Source organism: Balaenoptera physalus (assembly GCF_965194825.1).
Source record: "Balaenoptera physalus genome assembly, chromosome: 1".
In the NCBI taxonomy this organism is placed as follows: domain Eukaryota; kingdom Metazoa; phylum Chordata; class Mammalia; order Artiodactyla; family Balaenopteridae; genus Balaenoptera; species Balaenoptera physalus.
In genome coordinates this window covers 21,743,427-21,768,931 of record NC_138882.1, presented here as the reverse complement: position 1 = coordinate 21,768,931, position 25,505 = coordinate 21,743,427, and the positions used below count along the sequence as shown (strand labels likewise).

At 43.6% G+C, this 25,505-nt stretch overlaps 1 protein-coding gene and 1 long non-coding RNA gene across 2 annotated transcripts in view; both read left to right on the top strand.

Annotated features, from left to right (window-relative positions):
* LOC309644729 overlaps positions 1-25,505 on the top strand; it is a 332,108-nt gene that overhangs the window by 58,284 nt on the left and 248,319 nt on the right. The window lies entirely within an intron of this gene.
* HHIPL2 (HHIP like 2) lies at positions 346-25,505 on the top strand. The gene is made up of 9 exons (XM_082468158.1): positions 346-713; positions 3,764-4,416; positions 5,306-5,449; positions 7,241-7,572; positions 9,140-9,266; positions 16,573-16,718; positions 20,453-20,534; positions 23,792-23,874; positions 24,590-25,505. The coding sequence occupies exons 1-9, from the start codon at positions 402-404 to the stop codon at positions 25,012-25,014; spliced, it is 2,304 nt and encodes a 767-aa protein (XP_082324284.1). The 5' UTR covers positions 346-401; the 3' UTR covers positions 25,015-25,505.

Below are 25,505 nucleotides of genomic sequence, written 5' to 3'. Positions count from 1 at the left end.
GTTCTCCTTGGAGATCCTGGGCTGCTCAGCTTGTGAAGGACTATAAACAAAGTGGGGATTTCCTGCAGGAATTCTTTGCAGTTTTAATGAACCACGGCATGTCTGCCGTGGACATCACCGCACCTTTCTGCCAGCACCCCAGTAGCTCCGCAGTCAGGGCAGGCCTTGTACCAGCTTCCTGTTTAGGGGACTGGAGGAGAAGGGACGCCTCTCACTGCTTTCACAAGAGACAGCTACCCAGCTCCCAGAAGGGACATGGCTCAGAAACCGCCTCAGTGAACCTGGTTGTGGGGGGGGAGAGAAGGAAGGAAGAAAAACTCAGCGCGGGAGGGAGGGAGGGAAAGAGCAGAGAGCAGGAAGCCAGGCTGAGCGCACAGCAGCCGGAGTGTGCCGGGACCAGGATGCTCAGGAGGTCCATTCCCCGGGGTGGTCGGGCCCCCTGGCTCCTTACCTCTTCTCGCATTTTCTGCCTCTGCCTCACGGTCTTGTGGGGCCGGGGGGGCCTGCTGCAGGGGCACCCCCAGTGCCTGGATTACGGGCCCCCCTTCCAGCCCCTCCTGCACCTCGAGTTTTGCTCTGACTATGAGTCCTTCGGCTGTTGTGACCAGCGTAAGGACCACCGCATCGCTGCCCGGTACTGGGACATCATGGAATACTTTGATCTGAAGGGCCACGAGCGGTGCGGCGGTTACATTAAAGACATCCTTTGCCAGGTAGGTCTGAGCGGAACCCTCTGGGGAAGTGAGGGAGCCAGCTTAGAAGAGTGCCCTCCAGCCCCAGCCGATGGGGTGCTGGGCTGGCCGGCGGGGGTCCTGGCAGGGAGGGCTCTTTGGGCGCCCAGCCCTTTAGAAGCTTGCTCACCCGCCAGCTGCCTCCACCTGGGGCTTTAGGCTCTGGACAGACACACTGAAGCAGAGTTTTGTTCCCACAGGTTTCCCAAAGCTCTCCCTCTGGGGTTCTGCAGGCCCTGATGCTTTCTCAGGCCCCAGAAGAACGCGATTGGTATTCTTCACGGAGCTCCCTGGGCAGCCGTGGTCTGGGTCCTCCCTGCAGGGCTCTGAGAGCTGGGCACAGCACACACCTGTGGTGCTCACAGAGCACATGGGGGGAGTGGTGGCATCCACTGGGATGCAGCCCTCGTCCGGGTCATTTGTGCCAGGGGGTCTCTGGTGTGATGATGGGGGCTCTCCCCAGCTTTCCAGACCTGGCCTAGGAGAGCTTCAAGCTGCTGAGTGGCAATGACTCAGAGGTTCTGCTTCTCCTGGCTCTCCAGTAGCCAAAACCCACATCCTTGGCAGACATCACTTCAGTAGGGCTCAGCCCAAACCCACGCTGGATGCACACTGCACACACTGACTTTGTGGGAAGAGGGGTTCAGGGGTAGAGGGGAGAGTCTGTGTTGGAGAGCAGGTGAAATAGGTTGCCGTGAGGAGTAGCGCTCTAATGACGTGCTGGGGGTGAGACACAGCAAATCCAGGCAGACCTTTGATCTGAGACCCGTCTGGGCATGTCAGCACAATTACTTGGCTCTCCTGCTGTGATTCCAGAGCCAACTGGCCACCCCAACTCCCAGTGAAGGGAACATAGCAGAGCCTGGCACAGAAGCCAGCCACCTGTGAGGCCTCGCTCCGGGCTGTCCTCTCTCACCTCGGGCTCCACCCCTTGGCTGTTTCCTGGAGAATTAACTCTGGGATAACCATCTGGGCAGAAGCTGGGCTCTTATGAGCAACACTGAGGCTCTTAATTTCTGAGATATTCCCCTGATAAAAATGTCTCTTCCCTCCCTCTCTCCTGCCTCCCGCTTCCTTTTTGGGTGAGGTTTCAGAAAGCCAAATTCAACAGCTCTCCTGTTTTAAGGATTTGAGGAATAAGAATAACCTACACATGTCTATAACGGGAAAGAATACGAAAAAGAATATATATATGTATAACTGAATCACTTTGCTGTACAGCAGAAATTAACACAACATTGTAAACCAACTATATACTTCAATAAAATTAAAAACAAAACCAAGAAGGAAACAAAAAAAGAATAAGCTACAAGTGTCTATTTATTAAAATTCACAACTTTATTCTCCCTCTTTCTCACCCCCCCCCCACACGTGGTGTGTTCCCAGCAATGATCCTGTAGGCAGCTACTAGGACCCCCCATTTTACTGTTGAGGAATCAGGAGTTTTAAAGGACTTACTGAAGGTCAAACAGTGTCGGGGCACAAATCCGGAGGCTCAGGCTCCAAGTCTCGTGCCCTTTTGATCACACCCCGCCAAAGTAGAGTCACAACGGCCCTGGCCCATCCACTCAGTGGTTCTCTGACCTGGGGCAAGCATAAGCTCCACTAGAACAGAGCCTTTGTGCACCTTGCACACTGTCATAGCCCCCGTGCAGAGGACAGTGCTTGGCACACAGTAGAGACTCTTCCTGGGCCTTCATTTTCTAAGACAGAGAAATGATCGTTCCTGAGCTGATTGAGTAAAGGCAACTGTGCAAACTCTAAATTGCTGCATAAGAGTGTGCCATGGGAGTGATTATATGTCCACAGCCTCCTTTGCTCCTGGGTATTTCATCCTTATTTTTGTCTTCCGTCTCTCTTCTTCTTTCTACTCCCCAGCGGTGGACAGCTCAGTCAGGGACTCGGAGCCGTTCCTATGGCTTCCTGTCAGCAGCTCTGACAAGTATCCTAAATAGAAACAGACGGCCCAGGGAGAGACGCTGTGACTCTCTGGGCTTTCTTCTGCCCTTCCCGGTAACCAGGAAGTCGCTCTGCAGTCTGCAATCAGGGCTGAAATAAGAAAGAATGGGGAACTCAACATATCTGAGAAACGCTGCTGGTCCCTCTGTTAAGTGATGAGAGAACAGACGTGAATGAGACGGCCCTGGGGGAGGCATCAGTGGTCAGAAGCGGGTTCTGGGCCAGAGGACCCTGTCCTACTCCACAGCCCCAAACTACCCTCTTTAAATTGGTCTTTCTTACTTTCCTCATCTCACTTGCCTCTGCCTTTCATCACTACTGAGAGTTGCTTGTCTGCCCACAATATTCTATTTTCTTCCTAGAAAACGCTATAGTTTCGGGAGGCCCAAGTAGCAGATATTCCTTTGGTTCACAGTCCTTGTATGTTTGTCAAGAGCAGTCATATGGCCCCATAGCCACAATTTAAATTTCTGTGGCTCCCAGCATGGTGTTTTGTATATATTAAACACTTTAATATTTTTAATAAATAAGGGAAGAAATTGCTAGATGCCTAATCTCTGGGAATGATGTAGCGTGTTCATTTTGATCATTTTATTTTTAAATTATACAATATTTTGAACATACGGGAAAGCACAGAAAATTAAGTAGTTAACACTACGGATCCAACACTGAGATTCAACAAATGTAAAGCTTTTGCCACATTGCCTCAGATGTGCATAAAGAAATTAAATCTTACAGACAGAGCATTTATGATAAAGGGAAAGTACATTTGGGACTCTCTCTTTTTTAGAAAAAATTGATCGTTTAATAAAACTACGTCAAGAATGAACTTAAAATGCTAGAGATAGTGTAGTGAATATGAGGCTTTTTTTTTTTTCCTTTCTGCTTTCCAGAAGCATTAACTGGGTAGAAAATTTGGGTCCCAGAGAGGAACTTTACCAGTAGTTGGTAACAGGAGCTCCAGAATCCTGGCTCTTTCCCAGATCTTTTTTCCCACTGTTTGCTCAAAAACTGGTTCCAGCTCCACCGTGGTCAGTCTGCCCGCTGGGGCTGAGCTGCCTCTTCTTTTCCAGGAGTGCTCGCCCTACGCAGCCCACCTCTACGATGCTGAGAACCCGCGGACGCCCCTCCGGAACCTTCCCGGCCTCTGCTCTGACTACTGCTCTGCATTCCACTCTAACTGCCACTCTGCCATCTCCCTGCTCACCAATGACCGCCGCCTCCAGGAATCCCATGACAAGGATGGCGCGCGCTTCTGCCACCTCCTCAACGTTCCCGACAAGGACTACTGCTTCCCTAACGTCCTGAGGAGTGACCATCTCAACCGCAACCTGGGGGTGGTGGCCGAGGACCCTCGCGGCTGCCTGCAGCTCTGCCTGGCCGAGGTGGCCAACGGGCTGAGGAACCCGGTCTCCATGGTCCACGCTGGGGACGGCACCCATCGCCTCTTCGTGGCCGAGCAGGTGGGGGTGGTGTGGGTCTATCTGCCTGATGGGAGTCGCCTGGAGCAACCCTTCCTGGACCTCAAGAGCATCGTGCTGACCACTCCCTGGATTGGGGATGAGAGAGGCTTCCTGGGGTTGGCTTTTCATCCCCAGTTCCACCGCAACCGCAAGTTCTATATTTATTATTCATGCCTGGGCAAGAAGAGGGTCGAGAAGATCCGGATTAGTGAGATGAAGCTTTCTCGGGCAGATCCCAACAGAGCTGATCTCAAATCGGAGAGGTGAGGCATACCCACGAGAATCTGCAGCTGTGTACTGTGTTTAAAATATTGCCAGTCAGTCCTCTGAGATGATATAGGGGAGCTTTCCTGGGTTTTGAGCTACTAGCTTATAATGATGATAAAGGAGTCATTGTTGATTACTGAGGTTAACCCAAGTTAGCTTCTTGAGTCCATGGCTTATTCATGGCTATAGCCACCCACCTTACAGCTGTTATACCTAGAACCATGCTTGTTTGATTTTACAGAGGGTAAGCAAAAGCCGGCAGCCATAAGGGTTTGAGAAATGATTTTAGATAATATCAATATATTAAATATAATAGCAGCCTCTGATTATTGCGTGACCATTAGATCCCAGGCCCTTTACCATGAACATGGGAATTCTCATCCTTGCAGGAAGCTGTGACGCAAGGCCGTTAAGTTACTGCTGCCTGGTCAGATGAAGGGCTCAGTGCTAACTGACCCCACGCTCCTGCTCTTCCACTCTACCATTCCGCCTTTTTTCCTTCTCCTTTCTGCCTTGTCTCTCTCTTCCCATATAGACAGGTTAGGGGATTGAAGAGCATGAAGAAGTGGTAGACTGACCCCTGTGTGGTTGCCCGAAGGAAGGGACTGAGAGTTCTTGTAGAGCAGAGAGTAAGGCTGAGCCCCAGAAAAGGGTGATTGTTACCCAGCTGTGTCTACAGCTCATGAATTCAGGATATGAAAGAAAAATGATCCATGAGGGAGTCATACTAGGAAACGAGGGGTGTCCCAGAGCCCCCGAGCTACCTGCTTTGTGATCCTTGGGAACGCTGAAGCAGGTCTTGGCTGGCTTGGACCAGTCATTTCTGGATGTCTCAAGAGGATGCTGTTTCAGTTTGTATCAAAGCATGGTTTCTTTTCCTTCCAGGGTCATTTTGGAGATAGAAGAACCAGCCTCAAATCATAATGGTGGACAGCTTCTTTTTGGCCTGGATGGCTATATGTACATATTTACTGGGGATGGAGGACAGGCTGGGGATCCCTTCGGCAAATTTGGAAATGCTCAGAACAAGTAAGCTGGATGGAGGCTGGGCCCCTGTCCCTAAAATTTAGGATGAGCCCTGGTGTAACGTTTTTGCTGAGATGGAATCTGCAGAGGGTCAAACCCAGATCACTTACTGTAAGATGTAACCCCCTCTGTTGACGCAATGGGAAGAATATTTGGTTTTCTGTCCTATACATTTCAGGCATAATGTAATTTGGTAATTAATATTATGGGCGCTCAATGTAACTCTCAGAGGGCCATGTAGAGATGAATTCAGAATTTTTAAAAAATATATATTAGCGGGACATTATTTACTATGCCAAGATCTGACCGTCCAGTTCAATTCAACTCAACAGTATTATTGATCACTGTGTTCCAGGCACTGTGTCTCATGTGGAGACACATGAGAAGTCAGTTAATAAGAGCTAATGTATATTGGATGCTCACTGTGTGTCCAGTGCTGTTCGAAAAGCCTTATGTCTATTTGAGCATGTAATTCTGACAACCACAAGGGCAAAAATTTTAGTCTGTTTTCTTAATTGACGTATCCCCAGCACCTAGAATAGTGCCTGGCACCGGAGTCATGCCATAAATACATTTGGAATGAATGGATTCTATGAAGTGTAGGTATTATGATAGCCATTTTATAGACAAGAAAATAGAGGCAGAGAGGAGTGAAGTAGTTTGTCCAAGGTCACACAGGGAGTCAGTGGCAGAACCAGAATTCAAACTCAGACAATCTGGCACAGGAGCCCAGCGAGGCTGTGCTAGCTAGATAAACGACACCTCATCTTTCTGCCCTTTGCACCCAGCAAGCACGTGGCTCTCAGTATCCCTAGCAATAAAAATATTAGGGTTGGTACTACAATAATAAAGAGCTAACATATGTCGAATGCTGACTGTATGTCAGGAATTGCATGACATGCTGTATACACAATAACTCATTTAACCCTTACATCACAACCACGTTGCAAGGTAGTTACAAAGGAGGAAACAGGGGCTCAGAACCACAGTCATTGGTAGAGCTTCTTAAAAGCCTCTGTTCTTTCCACTGATGACATTGTTATATGAGGAAGAATAGAACCAGCTCCTTTAAAAAATTCATAGTATTAGACCAAACCTGAGAGAAACCATCCCGTTACAAAAATAGAAAAATTGAAGCTGCAACTTGCTCTGTGTCACATGGACCAGGACTACATCAAACTTTTGCCTAGTAGCTCTCTTTGAGTCAAAAATCAAGAAGTCTTAACACTATATATTGTATATATAGAGCGGGTATGTGTGTGTATATTACCTCCCCATGTGATTCTTGGTTGTCACTTGGAATCAACTATCAGTAGGCTCTCTTGGGCGGTCTCCTCTAGTTCTGTGACATTTTATTTTATTTGGAATATGTAACATGAGATCCACCCTCTTAAAAATTTTAAGTGTGCAATGCAATATTGTTAATTGTAGGGAAAATGTTGTACAGCGTATCTCTAGAACTTATTCATCTTGCACGCAAATGGCCAACAGGTACATGAAAAGGTGCTCAATGTCATTAATCATCAGGGAAATGCAAATCAAAACCACAATTAGATATCATCTCACACCTGTTAAGATGGGTATTATAAAAAAACAAAGGACAAGTGTTGGCAGGATCTGGATACATTTGAACCTCTGTATACTGTTGGTGGGAATGCAAAATATATAGTGCAGCTGCTATGGAAAACATTATAGAGGCTCTTCAAAAAATTAAAAATAGAACTAGCATTTGATCCAGCAGTCTCACATCTGCATATTTATCCTGTGCCTGTTTCTTGGCCTTCTTCTTTTCAGAAGTTCCCTGCTGGGAAAAGTGTTAAGGATCGATGTGAATGGGGCAGGCTCAGGTGGCAGGCGGTACCGAGTGCCCCTGGACAATCCGTTTGTTTCTGAGCCAGGGGCCCATCCAGCCGTCTACGCCTACGGGGTCAGAAACATGTGGCGCTGTGCCGTGGACCGAGGGGACCCCATCACGCTCCAGGGCCGAGGCCGGATGTTCTGTGGGGATGTGGGACAGAACAGGTTTGAAGAAGTTGACATCATTGTTAAAGGCGGGAACTATGGCTGGAGGGCAAAGGAAGGGTTTGAATGTTACGACAAAAAACTTTGTCACAACGCCTCTTTGGGTAAGTGCGAAGCTCTCTGATTTCTTGAATGAGTTCAGTGAGTTGCAGGGGGAGGTGGGGGAATAAAACCTGGGAGTGTCTTGCCCTGCAGGTGCCTTTGTTTGTGTCCTGTGGGCTCGTGCTTCTTAAGGTGGTCCTCCAGCCCCTGGCACCTGAAACGCCTTGGTGCTTGTTAACCTAATTAATTTAAATACTGGGTGGATTGGGGGGGGTGGGATTGACCTAGGAATCTATACTTTAAATAAGTTACTCATGTGATTTTCAGGCATACAATTTTGAACCACGGGCAGAGGAAAATAGGTGGCTATATGTTTTTATTTATTTACCATTTGGGAGGGCCCACTGAAATGATATTCTGTGTACAATCAAGTAATAGTATAATGCCTAAGCATCAATAATCAAGGTGTGCTTTAGAAACTTTATTTGGCTTAAAATGCCAACTTTCTGACTTTATCACCATTGCTTAGCCTTTTTTGTCCTCTTGTTACCGAACTCAGGTTTGGCTGTTCTGTTGCTCAAGATTCCAATACTGAGAGACAAGTGTTGGGTAAAAGGAAAGATAGTTTTATTGAGGAAGCTGGCCATCCTGGGGAGAAGGTGGACTCATTTCCCAAAGAACCAATTTCCCCTTGCCACTCAGGTGGAAGAGTTTTAAAGGGGGGTTTCAAGGGTGTATAGGCGGAGGGAGAGGGCTACATGCAGGACAGCACAGGCATCTCCGACGATCATCTTGAAATTGGTCACACGGTGTGGTCCGATCAGAGTCATCTTGATTGGTTATTTTTTTTTTGATTGTTTTAAATACAGTTAATTTTTAGTTCCAGGGTTGGTTTGTTTCCACTTTCTTGAGGTCAGTTCTTGGAAATGTGGAGGATGGAGCAGCTTATGTCATGGCTACAGTCTGGCCATCATGTAGTTAACTTCTTCCACCTGTGAGGGTTTCAGTATCTGTAAAACAGCCCAAAGGATATGGCTCAGTATATTATCTATCGCCTTTGAGGAGGAACTAAATATCCTTGACTTTGTTTAATGACTAAACTATTATTATTTTGTCCTGTTTGACTATTTTCCTTGCTTCTGCATTTTTTCATTTCTCTGATTAAATTTATTCTTTGTCTAACGTTTTTCTACAGACAAAAGGCATGTGGAGGGCTCGGGTGATCTGTCCTGGGAAGGCCTTGGAGGGTCCTGTTCTTTACACTCTTAAGTTACAAAGCAGACATCCAGATCCTTGCAATATTCCAAATCCTTAAACCTGAGGATCTGCAATATCAACCTAGGGGGAAAATTTAGGTGTGTGGATTTCCAGGTCACTGCCCCACATATGGGAGAATTTTAGGCTTCCTCTCTGCTTTCAGAGATCAGTCAAATGGGAAGCTCAAGAATATCATGGCTGGTCTGTTGAGAAAAATAGACATGATTCGCTTGGCTGCCTGTTCTCCCAAAGACCAGGAGTTGAAATATTCTCCACTTAGTCAGGCAACTGCATTAAAAAGCTCACTTCTTCCTCTTTGAAGCTCCCAGTTTTTAGCCATGACACTCACTCTTTTTCCTTGTTTCTGGACAGATGATATTCTGCCAATCTATGCTTATGGCCACGCAGTGGGGAAATCTGTCACTGGAGGTTACGTCTACCGTGGATGTGAATCCCCAAATCTCAATGGCCTCTACATCTTCGGGGACTTCATGAGTGGGTAAGGAAGGACTGATGTCCTCTCTCTTTTTTTTAATATTTTTATTGAAGTATAAGTTACATATGACAACATGCACTGTCTTAAGAGCATGGTTAGATAGTTTTACAAATGTATACACTCATATTAAGACCAATCATATCAAGATGCAGAACATTTCCATCACTCTAGAAGGCTCCTTCTTGACTATTGCCTGTGAGTACCACCCCTTTCTCTCTCTCTCTCTCTCTCTCACACACACGCGCACACACACACACACACTAAGCCAGAGATAACCACTCTCATCACAGATTAATTTTGCTTCTGGAACTTCATATAAATGGAATATATAGTATGTGCTCTTTTTTTGGGTATGCTTCTTTCATTCAGTGATGTCTGTGAAATTCATCAATGTTGTTGCATGTATCAGTAGTTTGTCTCTTTCACTGCTTTGTAATATTCAATTGCATGAATATGCCACAGTTTATTCATCTGTTTTCCTATTGATGGATGCTTTGTCTGTTCCCAGTTTGGGGATATTGTGAATAAAACTGCTACAAAGCTTCGTAGTTTTCACTGAAAAGGACTTGCACATCTAAGTATTTCATAGTGTTTGATGCTATGTTAAATTTTGTTGAATATATTTATAGCATGTATCCAGCAACCTTGCTGAACTCCTTATTAAAGTGACATTTTTGTTGATTCTATTAGATTTTCTATGTAGAAGATCATTTTGCTGTGAATATAGATACTTTTTTCTTTTTCTGAATTGGAAGCCTTTTATTATTATTTTATTGACTTGTTGCTTCACTTCAAACCCTCAGTACAATGTTGGATAGAAGTAGAGGAAAGCATTCAATTTTTTACCAATAAGGATGATGTCAGCTGTAGATGTTTTGTATATGCCCTTTATCAGATTTAGGACATTTCCTTCAATTCCTAGTTTGCTGAGAGTTTGTATTAGGTATGGATGTTGCATTTTGTCATATGCATCTTTGCATCTGTTGAGAGAATCATGTGGCTTTTTCATTTTTAGTTTGTTAATATGGTGAATTGCATTGATTGATTTTTTTTGATCATTGAAGCAATCTTGCATTCCTGGGATAAACACCACTTGGTCAAGTTGTATTTGATTAACATATTGTTTTTGTTTTAATATATTGTTGAATTCAATTTGCTAATATGTTGTTTGGAGTTTTTGCATCTATGCTCATGAAGAAATAGTGAGCTGTAGTTTTCCTTTCTTGTATTATCTTTGTCAGATTTTGTTATCAGGTTAATGTGAACTTTGTAAAATGAGTTGAAGAGTATTTCCTCTTCTTTAATTATCTGGACTAGTTTGTGTAAAATACGTGTTTCTTCCTTCTAAGTGAAGCCATCTAGATCTGATGTTTAATGGTAGATAACATGTAGTTGGGTCCTGTTTTTTGATCCACTCTGACAATCTCTGTCTTTTAATTGGTACATTTAGACCATCAACATTCAAAGAGATTATTGATATAGTTGCATTAATATCTGCCATATTCATTACTGCTTTCTATTATATTTGTTGACCTTGTTCTTTGTTCCTATTTTTTCTTCTACTCTTTTTTCTGCCTTTTGCAGATTTAATTGAACACTTTATCTGATTCCTTTTTTTTTCCTTTCTTAGCATATCAGTTATACTGTTTTTTGTAATCATTTTTTAGTGGTTGCTTAGCGTTTGCAATATACATTTACAACTAAGCTAAGTCCACTTTCAAATAACATCGCACCACTTCAAGGGTAGTCTGTGTCTTACAATAATAAAATAATCCCACTTCCTCCCTCTTGTCCCTTGTATTACTGTTGTCATTTATTTCACTTATATGTAAACATACATAAGTATATATAATAATTATTAATATATAATAATTATAGCAGTGATATATTAAATAATAATTATTAATATAATAATATATTTTAATAATACTATTATTTTACTATATACATAAGCATACATAATCAAATACATAGTTGCTATCAGTATGTTGAACAAACTTCTATCTGTTAGATCAATGAAGAATAAGATAAATAAAAGTTTTGATTTTTACCTTCACTTATTCCTTTTTTGATGCTCTTCCTTTCTTTATATAGATTTGAGTTTCTGACCTATATCATTTTTCTTCTCTCTAAAGAACTTCTTTTAACATTTCTTGCAAGGTAGAGGTACTGATAAAAAATTACCTCAATTTTTGTTTGTCTGAGAAAGTCTTTATTTCTCCTTCATTTTTGAAGTATAATTTCACAGGTACAGGATTCTAGGCTGGCTGCTTTTTTCTCTCAACACTTTAAATATTTCACTCCACACTGTTCTTGCTTGCATGGTTTCTGAGGAGAAGTTTGATGTAAGTTTTATCTTTGCTCCTCTATAGGTAAAGTTCTTTCCCCCCTCTGGCTTCTTTTGAGATTTTTTTCTTATTTTTGATTATCTGTGGTTTGAATATGATATACCTATGAGTAGTTTTTAAAGCATTTATCCTGCTTGGTGTTCTCTGAACTTCCCAGATTTGTTGTTTGGCATTGAACATTAATTTGGGGAAATTCTATATAACTATTGTTTAAAATATTTCTGTTCCTTTCTCTCTTCTCCTTTTGATATGCTTGTTATGCTTATATTATACCTTTTGTAGTTGTCTCACTTTTCTTGGACATTTTGCTCTTTTTTTTCCAGTCTTTTTTCTCTTTGCTTTTCAATTTGGAGGTTTCTATTGAGATATTCTCAAACTCGGAGATTCTTTCTTCAGCCATGTCCAGTCTACTAATAAGCCCGCCAAAGACATTTTTCATTTAAGTTATAGTGTTTTTGATCTCTAGCATTTCTTTTTGGTTCTTCTTTAGAGTTTCCTTATCTCTGCTTGTATTGCCCATCTGTTCTTGCATGCTGTCTACTTTATCCATTAGAGCCCTTAGCATATAAATCATAATTGTTTTAAATTCCTAGTCTGATAATTCCAACATCCCTGCCATGTCTGAGTCTGGTTGTGATGCTTGCTTTGTCTCTTCAAACTGTGTGTTTTGCCTTTCAGTATGCCTTGTAATTTTTTCCTAATTGCTGGTTATGATGTACTGGGTAAAAGGAACTGCTGTAAATAGGTCTTTAACAAAGTGGTGTTGAGGTGTAGGGGAAGGGAAGTGTCCTAGTCTTATGACTAGGTCTCAGTTTTTTAGTGAGCCTGTGCCTCCGGACTGTGAACTTCATCTGTGTTTCTCAGTTTCTCTCCCCCTTCCATACACATTTAGGTGGGACAGGATGGCTACAGTGGGCTGGAGTCAGGTACTTACCTTCCCCAGGTCTGTGAGGCTCTGATAAAATCCTGGCAGGTTAGTCTCTGGTTAGTTGCTCCTGAGGAGAGACATTTGTTAAGAAAAACAGAAAGCACTGGTGTATTTCAAAATGGTTCCCTTTTCCCTCCCCACTGCTGGAAGCACAAGGAGATTTTGCTCTGATATTTACTGTGGGAAACTGGTCCAGCTCCTGGAGGTAAAAGTCATAAAAGTGTGGGGACCCTCGATGACTGGGCACTTCTGCAGCTTCTAACTCTCAGACTTGCCCACACTGAGCTTCTAGCAATTTGTCAATCATAGATTAGGTTTTCCAACCCCAGAACTGATTCCTGTGAAGGTTTCTGCTTGTGATTTTCTATAAGTTGTAATTCTCTGTATCTGCCTGTTCATCTCTCCAATTTTGGGGGCAGTGCTTTGCCCTGTGACCTCACTTCTCTTAGGGATCTAAGAATAGTTGTTGATTTTTCAGTTTTTTCAGCCTTTTGCTTATTGTTAGGATGGTGTGCTGACTTCCAAACTTCTTACATGCTGGACCAGAAACTAGAAGTCCTCTGAAGTTTTCCTCGTGGAGATTTTTAACTACAATTTCAATTTCTTTAATAGATATAGGCTATTCAGTTGATTTCTTTCTTTCTGAGTGAGCCTTGGTAGTCTGCCTTTCAAGGAATTCATCCAGCTCATGTAATTTGTCAAATTTATTGGCATAAATATTCTCTGATTATCCTTTTAATAACTGTGTCACTTATACCAAATATTGGTAATTTGTGTTTCTCTCTCTCTCTCTCTTTCCTGATCAGTCTGTCTAGAGTTTTATCAAATTTATCGATCTTTTAAAAAACCAGCTTTTGGGTTCATTGATTTTTTTCCTATTATTTTCCTGTTTTCTATTTCATTGATTTATACTCTTTTCTTCCTTCCTCTTGCTTTGAGTTTAATTTGCTATTCTAGTTAAAGTTTCTCAAGATGGAAGCAGAGCTCATTGATTTGGGACCTGTCATCTTTTCTAATGTACTGCTTTAACAGCATCCCATAAATTTTGATATATGTTTTCATTTTCATTCAGTTAAAAAAAATATTTTCTAATTCCCCTTTTGATTCTTTGTCCCACAGTTTATTGTGAAGTGTGTTGTTTAGTTTCCAAATTATCTGAAGGTTTCCAAAAGTCTTTCTGCTATTGATTTCTAATTTAGTTTGATTGTGGCCACAAAACATACTGCATATGATTTGGGAGATTATCCTGTATTATCTGGATGAGTCCTAAATGTAATCACAATCATCTTTAGAAGAAGGAGGTACAGGGAAATTTGAAGACAGAAGAGGTAGAAAGCAATGTGACAATGAAAACAATGAGAGAAAAGGCAATGTGACATGGGACCATGAACCAAGAAATAAGGACAGCATCCAGAAGCTGGAGAAGGCAGGGAAACAGATTCTCCTCTAGAGCCTCTGGTGGGAGCACAGTCCTGCCAACACCTTGATTTTGGCCCAGAGAACCCATTTCAGAATTTTGGCCTCCAAGACTGTAAGAGAATAAATGTGTGTCGTTTTAAGCCACCAAGTTGTGGTAATGTGTTACAGTGGCAGTAAAAATGAATACAGTTACCATTCCTAATACTCTTCATTCCTTTGTGGAGATTCATATTTCTTTCTGAGATCATTTTTATTCTGCCTGAATAGCTTCCTTTAACATTTTTGGAAAAATGGGTCTAGTGGTCATGAATTCTTTCCATTTTTGCAGTCTTTATTTTCCCTTCATTTTTTGAAAGATATTTTTGCTAGGTATAGAAGTGTATGTTGACATATTCTTTCTTTAATTCTTTAAAAATGTCCACTATCTTCTACTTTGCATCATTTCCAATGAGAAATCTGCTGTCATCCTTATATATGTTCCTCCATATTTATGTGTCACTTTTTTCCTCTGGCTGCTTTTAAGCTTTTCTCTTTACCACTGGTTTTCTGAAATTGCATTAAGACATACCTTGGTGTAGTTATCTTCATATTTCTTGTGCTTGGATTTGGTTGCACTTATTGGATCTGTGAATTTATAGCCTTCATCAAATCTGGAAAATTTTATTTTTATTTTTCAAATTTTACTTCTGTTTCCTCACACCCTTTCTCTCCTCTCATTTGGATACATTTATACTGGGGCATTTAAAGTTTTCCTACAGCTCACTGATGATCTATTCGTGTTTAAATTTTTTGGCTAAATTCATTTTTGGATAGTTTCTATTTCTATGTCTTCAGTTCATGAATCTTTTCTTCTGTAATATCTAGTTTGCCATTCATCCCATCCAGTGTGGGTTTTTAAAAAAAACTCAGATGTATTTTTTGTCTCTAGAAACTTGGCTTTTAAAAAATATATCCTAGGTCTCTATTTAATGTTTTGAACATACAGAATATAGTAATAATCACCTTTTTAATGTTCTTGTCTGCTGATTTTAACACCTGTGTCAATTCTGTGTCAGGTTTTGTTGATTTTTCTCTTTATTATGGGTCATATTTTCCTCATTCTTTACCTGCTTAGCGATTTTTGATTGGATGCCAGACATTGTTTACTTAACTTGTCGGTGCTGAATATTTTTGTATTCCTATAAATATTCTTGAGCTTTATTCTGGGACACATTTCAGTTACTTGGAAATAGTTTGATCCTTTCAAATCTTGCTGTTAATATTTGTTAGGCAGGACCAACATAGAGCTTATTCTAGAACTATCTATTTTTCAATATTGAGGCAAGACTTTCCCAAGAACTCTACCCAATGCCCTGTGAATTACATTCCCAATATTTCTGACCCTGAGTAAGTGCCAGGTACTTTTAGTTCTAATTATTTTCCTTGATTTAGCTATTTTCCTCACATGTGTCTGCTGTTAAGTATACTGATAGATTCTTGAGGATGACCCTTTGCAGATCTCTGGAGTCCATTCTCTGTGCAGCTCTCTTCTCTCCAATACCTGTCCTACAGACTCTTCCTGCATTGGTCTTCCTGGACTCTCATCTCTGTCTTTTCAACTCAAGGCCTGTGCTAGGCTCTGCCTATGTTTTTCTTCCTTATGCTAGAAACTCTTTCAAGGTAGTAAGCTGGGACAATTATAGGGTTCACTTTGTTTATTTCTCTCTTAGGGAACACAGTCCTCCATTGTCTGATCTCTAGTATCTTTTAAACCATTGTTATTCTATTTTGTCTAGGTTTTTGACTATTTAAGGTGGAATGGTAATTCTAGTCCCTGTTACCCCATGTTAGTTACAAAGGATGTTAATATTTTCATGCTGCAATTCTTCATTACAGAGATAAGGTAGAGTTAGTAATTGGGTCAGTTCCTTTGTCATCACTTGTTAGATCTTTGGGATTTAATTGTTCTTTATGTTTTTCCCATAACCCGCATCTACAGTGATTCTTAATTAAAGCATATGCATTAGAATTACCTGTGGTTGGGCATCTCTGTTTCTATAAAACTCTTCAGGTGACACCCCTGGTTACCCACCTTCCTTTCTTTTTTCTTCTAAAAACCTGCTTTTAGTTCAGATAGATGACAGAGGAATAGGAGACATCTATCTGCTACTATACAGACATAATAATAATAATAGCTACTGGTTTTGAGCCCTCACTATATGCCAGACACTTAGTGAGATATTTATATATATTATCTTATTTAACATTCACAATGCTTGCCTATGGTAAATTCTCTTACCATCCCCCATTTTATAGATTGATAGATTTTATAGAGGCTTAGAGGTGTTGAGCAACTAGCCAGTTAATAAAAATTAGATTAGTCTTTTGTAGTGGTGCAACCTTCACAGGGCACCAAGCTCCTCTTATAATAGCAAGTGAAATTCCCCATCTAGGGCAAGTGGGTGACCGAAATATCTCTGCAGCAGCTTTTTTGATTCCTGAGGGAGGCTAGTTATTGATGTCCTATGGGAAACTCAGTCCTAGTAGTCAAGGATTCCCTGATTCTAGGAGGAAAAAATATCCTGCATGGTGGAAATATGGATTCCTAAAATATAAGGTTTTGCTTTTCATCTAGTCGACTTATGGCTTTGCAGGAAGATAGAAAAACCAAGAAATGGAAGAAAAAGGACATTTGCCTGGGCAGCACTGAGTCCTGTGCCTTCCCAGGGTTGATCAGCACATACAGCAAGTTTATCATCTCCTTTGCTGAAGATGAAGCAGGTAACAAACGTACAAGGTTATTCTATTTCTGCTTACTGGAACTTAGATAATCACAGGCATTGTGAACTGAACATTTACTATCATAATAATCATTATTATTACTATTGTTATTATTACTCTTATTATTGTTATTGAAAAAGCAACTACCACTTTTTTCTATTTTCACTGTCATTTAGTCACCTTTTATAATGTACTGGATACTGTTCTAAGCACTTTACATTTTTAAATCTTATTTAGTAATCACAACACCCCCATGATGTAATTATTATGTTTATTTCACCAATGAGGAAACAGATTGACTATGCCGACTTACCCCTTCTTTGCTGAACTGCACAGCTCACTGTGCAGGGCAGACCAAGGTCTACACTGTAGTCTCTTCAATCCTTTGACTATGAAGGAGGTGCATGTGCTCCTTCCTTCCTGATTTTATTCTAATCTGCAATTATACAAATGTGAACAGGGCCAACAGTGGGGCAGACAGTGGGTGTTTGTTTATCCTGCTGGTGTTGCCTGAGAGAAAGTACCTCTGATGATCCCCCGGCTGGGCTGGGCTCTTCCTGACCCTGCCAACAGTTTGTTAGGCAACTTCTGTGAATGAACGACGGAGAATTTCTTTCTTGAGAGATCTGAGAAAAGGGTAGACAGCTAGGTAGGAGGCTACTCCCTAGAGAGATTAGGCATATGTTAAGGGCATCAGCAAAGCAAGGAACGCGTGCACCTAAGAGCGGGTGGGGGGGTGGGGGGGGGTGGGGGGGGGAGGGAGGGAGAGAGAGAGAGGGACTCAGCTTTAATAAATATCCTCAAATTTTGAAATCAGAAGATGAGGTTTTAATTTCAGCTTTACATAAGTTATGTGTCAATTTGAAAGTTAAATTTTTTTTTTTTGTTTATGTGAGTGGCAACAAGGCCTGTGATCCTTCCGGTATGTGGCACTGCACCTAGCCCTGCTTGGAGGCAAGGAAGAGAATAAAATGATCTCTTAGGGGTCCCTTCCAGACACAGGGCTCTCTACAAGTGTAAACCAAAGCCGTGATGGTTTCCTCAGTGTTTGGTTACTTTCCACTCTGAACCATGGCTGGCTGTACGAGAGCTTCACTTGAGTTGGACGTAAAGAAAACCGGTCAGCAGCTGCACCGTTCCCTCTCAGCTAGCTTATGAATAGATAGTTCAGGATGAATATTTTATAGGAGAGGATATTTTGGAAAATTTAAGCGTTCTTAATAGAGAAAAGTCTTTGTGAGTTCCACATTGGAAATCCAAACATACAAAAAAGCAGAGAAACCACAGGCTGGCCGGTGATGCTTACTGGAAAGTAGATGATGTGAAAGCCACAGGCCGTGGTGGGGCCTCTCTCCTGCTGGTGCCCCAAGGAGGCTGGACCCCCCAGAGGCTGGAGACCCTAGGAGGCAGCCTGCCTGGGGCCCCTGGGCTGCCACATTCTGTGGCTTGCTCCTTTTCAGGATGCCGCAGAAAACCCAGGTTTTGGAGGTTTGGTTTGTTGAGCCGGTAGACTTCTTTCAGGAGAAAACAAGGCAGTTTTTGAATACCACTCAAGTACATTTGGCAGACAAAACGAAGTGTCCTTGGCCGAATTCGATGGAGTGGACTTGCCAAAGTGTTCCCAAGCCAGACTTTGCCCAAGGGCAGCCCTAAAGCCAGGGAGGCTCTCCCCAAAGCAAGTTATTTTCTTCCAGAGTTGCTTGCTTTTGTGTTTTTGCAAAGAGTGATTCAGATTTTCTGCATGTCTTATAGTCTTTCCCATTATTGACCTATTTAGAAGTCAGTATTATTTCATTATTTTACTATCAGACACCAGCTTGAGATAAGCCACATTTCAGTTGCGCCAGAGCTCTGCCTTCACTGTTGCTACAGTTTATTTCCTGAGTTCTTCTAGCCAACAGCTGGCACAAATAAGCGAGTGAGTAAATAAATGAGTGAGTGGCGGGCGTGGGGCTACCTGCGGCTGAGTTCTGATGGGTTGGATTTCTGAATATCAGTCACTGAAGCACATCCTCAAGAGGACTGGCTGAGGTCATAAAGCTTGCAGTAAATTCACATTGCATGCATTTTGCTTTACATGGCCTGTTATAGCTTTTTGGTGTGTTTTTTTTGCCCTAAAATACATTTTTAAAAAATGTCAGACCCTACAGATGAAATTCACTTCTAGCATTGTCTTCCCCTAAAAATGCAGTGGGAAATCTATGGCATGTCTGGAACATATAATTTACACCAACTGTAGTCATGTGTAGTGAATATGCAGCAATGCAGGGTTTCCAATTCTCCTTTTAGACCAGAAATTGTTTGCGTGGTTTGGAGGGACCCCTGCCTGAGGGTGACCTGTGCACATGCAGACAGCTGGTAGATACCTCATTTATCTAATGTCAGTATCACCTTGGATGGTACCTGGGGTTTCTAATCAGAGGGGCAAACTGGCTCTAGAGAAGGGTTTGTCCTAAGTCCTCAGACCCCCTTACAAGGGGAGGATTATAAATACAGTTTGTCAATACACAAAACCAAAGTCTATTAGGCAGTTGTTACCTTGTGTGCGTTACCTCTGCAAAGAACATCAGTCTCACAGTCGGCCGGAGACAAACATTAGTCACTGCTCTCCACGAATTCAAGGAAGAAGATTGTTTAACTAGCTCAGAGCTGTCTAAAGCTCTAGGCTTTTCCAATTTGCACCTTATTAAGACGTTTCCTTCCATCAGGTTGAGGGAGAGCTTGTGTAAAGCACACAACAGCAAGTGCATTAAACCCAGTGCGATAGCACAGAAGTTGTGTCAGGCTCACAAAACTGTCACGGTGCCAGCCTTTAGGGAACAGAGACATAAGGAAGTAAGAGGAACTGCCGATGACGGAACACTTTCTCATTTAATACCTAATAATCAGGGGAGATATTCTTATCTCCCTTTTACAAATGAATAAATAACACGAGGGTTATCCAGGTGGAGAGGTTGTCCAAGACGACACAGATGGTAATGGGTGTTATCAGATTTCAAACTCAGATTTATCTAACCAAAGTTGGGCTCATAAACCCTACACTGTCCCTCACAGGGAACCGTGAAACGAGGTGGAATGAGGTACTTACTATGAGAAGGGAGCGGTGTTTTCTGGAGTTCAAATACGAGGAAATGGGAGGAAACAGGGGCCCCTGGTAAAAGAGATGTGGAAGACGGTGGGTGGAGGTGATTCCTGTGGGGTGTGGAGAAGACCAAGGGGGTGCTGAGGAGTCGCAGGAAATAAGGAACCCAAGACTGAAGAAGGTGGAGCTGGAGGACAGAGTGAGATGGGGGAAGGGGGACTAATACAGTAAAGAAGGGGTAATAGAATATAAAGTATCTAATAAGTGGTCCTCAGCCTGTGGCTTGCCTACCTCTGAGCTTCACGGAGACTCCTTATCAGTAGTGAAGAACTGGGGAGGGAGATGGAGGCTCACCGAGGGGAAGTTTCTGAAAGCAAAGAGGTGATAAATGAGATGAGAAGCCCTTTGGTTCAGGGAACAGGAGCAGAAACGTGCCTCTGCTGGGGGACACCCCAAGCCGGTCTCGGGGGCTGAGATGGACTTTCTCCTTGGGGAGCTCACTGACAGCCTCACTGTCAGTCGGGATTTCAGGGACCCCTTCCTGGGGCTCACGCATTTCAGGGCCACAACCCCTGGTGATGATTTTCTGTGTGTTCAGCTGTCTTGGCCCGGCCTTGTGTCCTGTCCTTGATGGCCTGTTCCTATTTAACAGGGGAGCTCTACTTCCTGGCCACCTCTTACCCGAGCGCCTACACACCGCATGGATCCATTTACAAATTTGTTGACCCATCGAGGTGAGACTTGGGTTACCTTTTCTTCTCAGGCGATTGGAATTGGTCTTTATCTCCATGGCAGGTCAGAAAAACAGTCCTCACTCCCCAAGAATTACCAGATATGATCAACGAAGCGTATCTTTCTTTTAGATGCAAAGCAGATTGGTCTGGGACTTCCCTGGTGGTGCAGTGGTTAAGACTCTGAGCTCCTAATGCAGGGGGGCCAAGTTCGATCCCTGTTCAGGGAACTAGATGCCACATGCATGCTGCAACTAAGGAGCCAGTGAGCTGCAACTAAGGAACCCACGTGCCACAACTAAGACCCGGTGTAACTAAATAAATAAAATGAAAAAAAGCAGATTGGGCAGACAAATGTGTAGGACAATGCATCTGTAGGAATTATGGAATATTTGGGAAATGGTCTCTTTGTGGTTGGATATGAGGATTTTGAGCCTTTCTAGGATGACTAGTCTAGACCTGTGGCTCCTGTCTTTTTTTTTTTTTTTTTTAATATGCTTCTGGAAACTTCTGTCTGGGATCATCTGACAGTGGGTGTACACCTCTGCCCACCTGAGTAGATATTGCTGCCCTATCCCGTGGGTTGTTCTTTGGCACATACAGTTGGTCCTCCGTATCCGTGGGTTCCACGTCTGTGGATTCAACCAACTGTGGATCAAAAATATTTTTAAAAATTCTGGAAAATTACAAAAAGCAAAACTTGAACTTGCCATGCCCTGGCAACTATTTATGTAATATTTACAACTAATTACATAGCAGTTATATTTATTTACAATTATTTACATAGCATTTACATTGTGTTAGGTATCATAAGTAATCTAGAGATGATTTAAAGTATATGGAGAATGCGTAGGTTATATGCTAAACACCATACCATATTACATAAGGGACTTGAGCATCAGTGGGTTTTGGCATCTGCGAGGTCCTGGGACCAATCCCCGGGAGCTGTATCTTAAACTGTCAGGTTTCTCAGTGTCTCCACCTGATCCTTTCTGGAATTCAGTGACAGTATTTATTCACTTGGTAGACTCTATGATGTTTAACTCTGCTTCTCTGCCCACCTCTCTCAGAGACTAACCAACCTTCAACTCATCAGGCAAAAGCCATACTACAGGCTCCCATTTGTGAGGTTGTTGAAGGTGTGTGCGTATCTGTCCCTGGGAGAGAGATGCAGTGTATACATCCTGAGAGCTCTGGGCAGTGTGCGGGATTTATCTCAGGATTCTTACCCAAAGCCAGAAAGTCTCCCCGTGAGTCAGCTTGAAGGTAGACCTGCAGAGGAAGACTTCCCTGTGAGGTTTATGTTACCATATCCGGGGTGGTGTTCAGAGGACCTTTGCTGCTGGTGAGGGCTCAGAAGCCCAGCCCAGCACAGCTCCCCTTGGCAACCAGGCTCGGGTTTGGTGTTCTCAGAAGTTCCCAGAAGAGACTCAGTCCCTGAGGCTGTGCCCGGGGGCTCTCCTGGTGGAGTGCAGGGTTGTCAGGGGTGAATTAGGGACAGGCTGTCTCCACTGCTGGGTCCACTCCATGCAGATCTCCTGTGCTTGAGGGATGCAGCAAACCCAGGGTCTTTAAAGTGTTTCCAGTGGCTGACGGTGCCTGGGTGGGGAGTTTTCTGCTCTTTCTATCAACAGGTTTCCTATGTGAATCCCTTGTTCTTTCCTTTGACAGCTTCCTGATTTGGTTGGGGGATAATTTAGCTTACCTCTAGTGGCATGAGAGGTCAATCATAAAGCAACTGTAGAGGCTGCTTCACAGTGAAGACATCCTTTCTCATGCACCTTTCTCTCAGTTGACATTTATGGAGTCATTTCCGTCTCCCAGGCACTGTGCTGGGTGCTGTGTGTGCAGGCTGACATCTGATGCTGACAAAATCCCAGTGAGACAGGGTAACACCCTCAGTCTACAGATTAGGTAACTGAGCCTAGCTGCCTTCAATCCCTTGCCCGAGGTAGAGCTGGTGAGAGGTGACAGAGGATAGGAATGCATTCCTCTTACTGGCTCAGTCATTTCAGCACTACCTGTTCACTTCAGTTATAATGACGACTTGAACGGTACAAACTTCTGTAGCAGTGGATCCAGATTCTGCTCTGCTTACTTCTTCAGCCCGTCTTTGCACTAGATGCACCCTCCCCAGCATTCTAAGGAGCAGTTGGGTTATTTGTGTATGATTTCCCCCTTCCATCTTTTCCTTCTGCCCTTCCCTTAGAATCATAGACCCTGGATGCTGGGTTTGAATCTTGGCTTTACCACCAACTAGCTGGGAGTGTTCCTAGTCTGCAAAGTCCCTTTTATTTCAGAAGATGCACCCAGGGGACAGCAGTTTAAGAATCAGAATACTAGGAGGCAGAGAGGCTGCCATTACTTAAGGGGCTGTGCCATGAGTATCTGAAGAGATTTTCTTTAAAGGGAATCACTTTTGTATGTGCTGAGCACTGCTCCAAGCGTTTTTTAAAATCTCATTTAAAAAATAATTTAAAAAATTGTATATCGGGGCTTCCCTGGTGGCACAGTGGTTGAGAATCTGCCTGCCAATGCAGGGGACACGGGTTCGAGCCCTGGTCTGGGAAGATCCCACATGCCGCGGAGCAACTAGGCCCGTGAGCCACAACTACTGAGCCTGTGCGTCTGGAGCCTGTGCTCCGCAACAAGAGAGACCGCGATGGTGAGAGGCCCGCGCACCGCGATGAAGAGTGGCCCCCGCTCGCCACAACTAGAGAAAGCCCTCGCACAGAAACGAAGACCCAACACAGCCAAAAATAAATAAATAAATAAATAAATTTAAAAAATAAATAATTAAAAATAAAAAATAAAAAAAAGAAACTGCCAAAGTGTTTTAAAAAAAATTATATATCAATCACTTATGGTGTGCCAAGCACGCAGTTCTTATTTAATTCTCCCCGTCTCCCTGTGAGGATGGGTGATATTACTTTTTCTATTTTATAGAAGCGAAAATCGGAACTTAGCAAGGTTTACTTGCCCATGGTCCCCAGGATTAGTACCCTATTCTCTCTGTTGCCAAGCCCATGCTCCAACCCCCTCACTACACTGTCCCCGAAGGGCCTGCAGTGTCCCTGTGATGTCCATGTCCTTTCTCCTCTCTGTCTGGGCTCATTGCAGATTTCCTGTTACATCTGTCCCATCCCTATGGATAAGGGAGGGCTGAACCCAGTTCTTGCACATGTATGCCTTCTGGTGACCGGGATTTCGTGGTTCCATCTTCAGAGTCTTGTATCCTCACTTTTTCTCTCTGTTTTTAGGCGAGCACCTCCAGGCAAGTGCAAGTACAAGCCGGTGCCGGTGAAAACCAAGAGTAAGCGGGTCCAGTTCAGGCCACTTGCCAGTGAGTCCATCTCTGTCTTTAGGCTCAGGCCTTGGCATCGAGGTGCCAGCACAGTGCCCTCTGCAAACAGCTGCAATCCCGGGGTGGCAGGTCTTATTTTCTCACCTAAGGCTTATCCTCTGGCTGAGGGCTATGACCTGTGGCTCAGTCTGTATGTCTCCTCTGTGTACCAGGGTGAGAGGGGGCAGCACCTGCTTCTGCAGTGACCTGCTGCCATTCATTCATTCGTTCATTCGTTCGTTCAAGTATTCATTCATTCATTTAGTACTTACTTTGTGGCAGTCCCTGTGCCAATCCCTGGGGATACAGCAGTGAACCTGACCTGTAGGAGTTTAGAACCAAAGGAGAGGAGGGCATGTAGCGCAGGCAAATGAAGAAGTAAATATGCATTGATATTATCCTTCTGGCAAGAAGGATGTCCAGGGGACTGAGAGGGCCCTCAGAGTGAGAACCTCTTCCTCCCGGTAGGGTAGTCAGGAAAGACTTACAGGGGAGGGACACTATCTTAAGGGAACTATTCTAGAGCCATGCATCTCTGGAGTGGTCCCATTACAAAAGTAATCTATTTAGATCAAGGCCAGGGAATTAAACATATTAATTTCAAAAGAATTTATATTCAAGAACCCTCAAGTGGGCATAGGATTCCTGGGTGGCAATTCCCTTCGAGCTACTTTCCAGAACTAATATTTCTCCTAAATAAACGCTTGTTTCCCAGAAACGGTGCTGGACTTGCTAAAGGAGCAGTCCGAGGAAGCTGCTAGAAAACTGTCCAATGCAACTTTAGCCTCCAGTCCAGACCGGACCTCGTCTCAGAAAGGCTCCTCCAAGAAGCCGGCTTCTGCCACAAGCAGCAGGAAGACTTTTCCAAGGTCTGGTGCAAAGCAGAGAGCCAGGGCGTGGTCCCCAGGCCCCCAGGGGAAGAGAAAGAAGAGCCCGAGACGCCCCCGAGGCAGAGGCAGCCAGTCGGCACAGTGGAGGCGAGCTGGCAGGAGTGTCCCTCTGCCTCTTCGGTCACGGCGGCTGGTCAGGGGACGAGGGCCCAGAGAACCACCTTGCCACGTGGAAGCTGCTACCGCTGAAGGTGACCTTAGACGTATGGGAAGCCGGGGGTGGAGGTGGGAACCGGCGGAGAGAGCTTGATTTAGGCGGCACGGTTGTCCTGTCCACGGGAATTTTTCCATCTAAACAGATGCTCCTTGTCCGCTTCTGCGGGGAGACCAAACCCCATGTTGCCTGGGCACCTGGCTACTCATGTGCACTGGTCTGTAAGCCTGCTTGGAATTCCACTATGCCTTTATGTTTTGCTTTGTAAATGCCTGTGACCTAAGGTAGTAAATCAGCACTTGCTCAAATGGACAAGCTCCTTTGAGCTCCTTTATGTTTGTCTGGCGTTAAGAAATGTGACGTGCCTCACCAGTTTGCCTAAGAACGATGTCACTCCCATGCCTCATCCCAGCTCAAAGAGGAGGACTGTAGAAACAGGTTTCCAAGGAGAGCCCCTCTAAAATGGTCATCTCCTTTGCCCCCTATAAAGATCAGGGTCTGAATAAGGTCAGGTCCTGTTCTGTACCTCCAGTGCCTATTATTTTGCCCTGGCAAATAGCATAATAAACGTGACTACGTTTTGCATA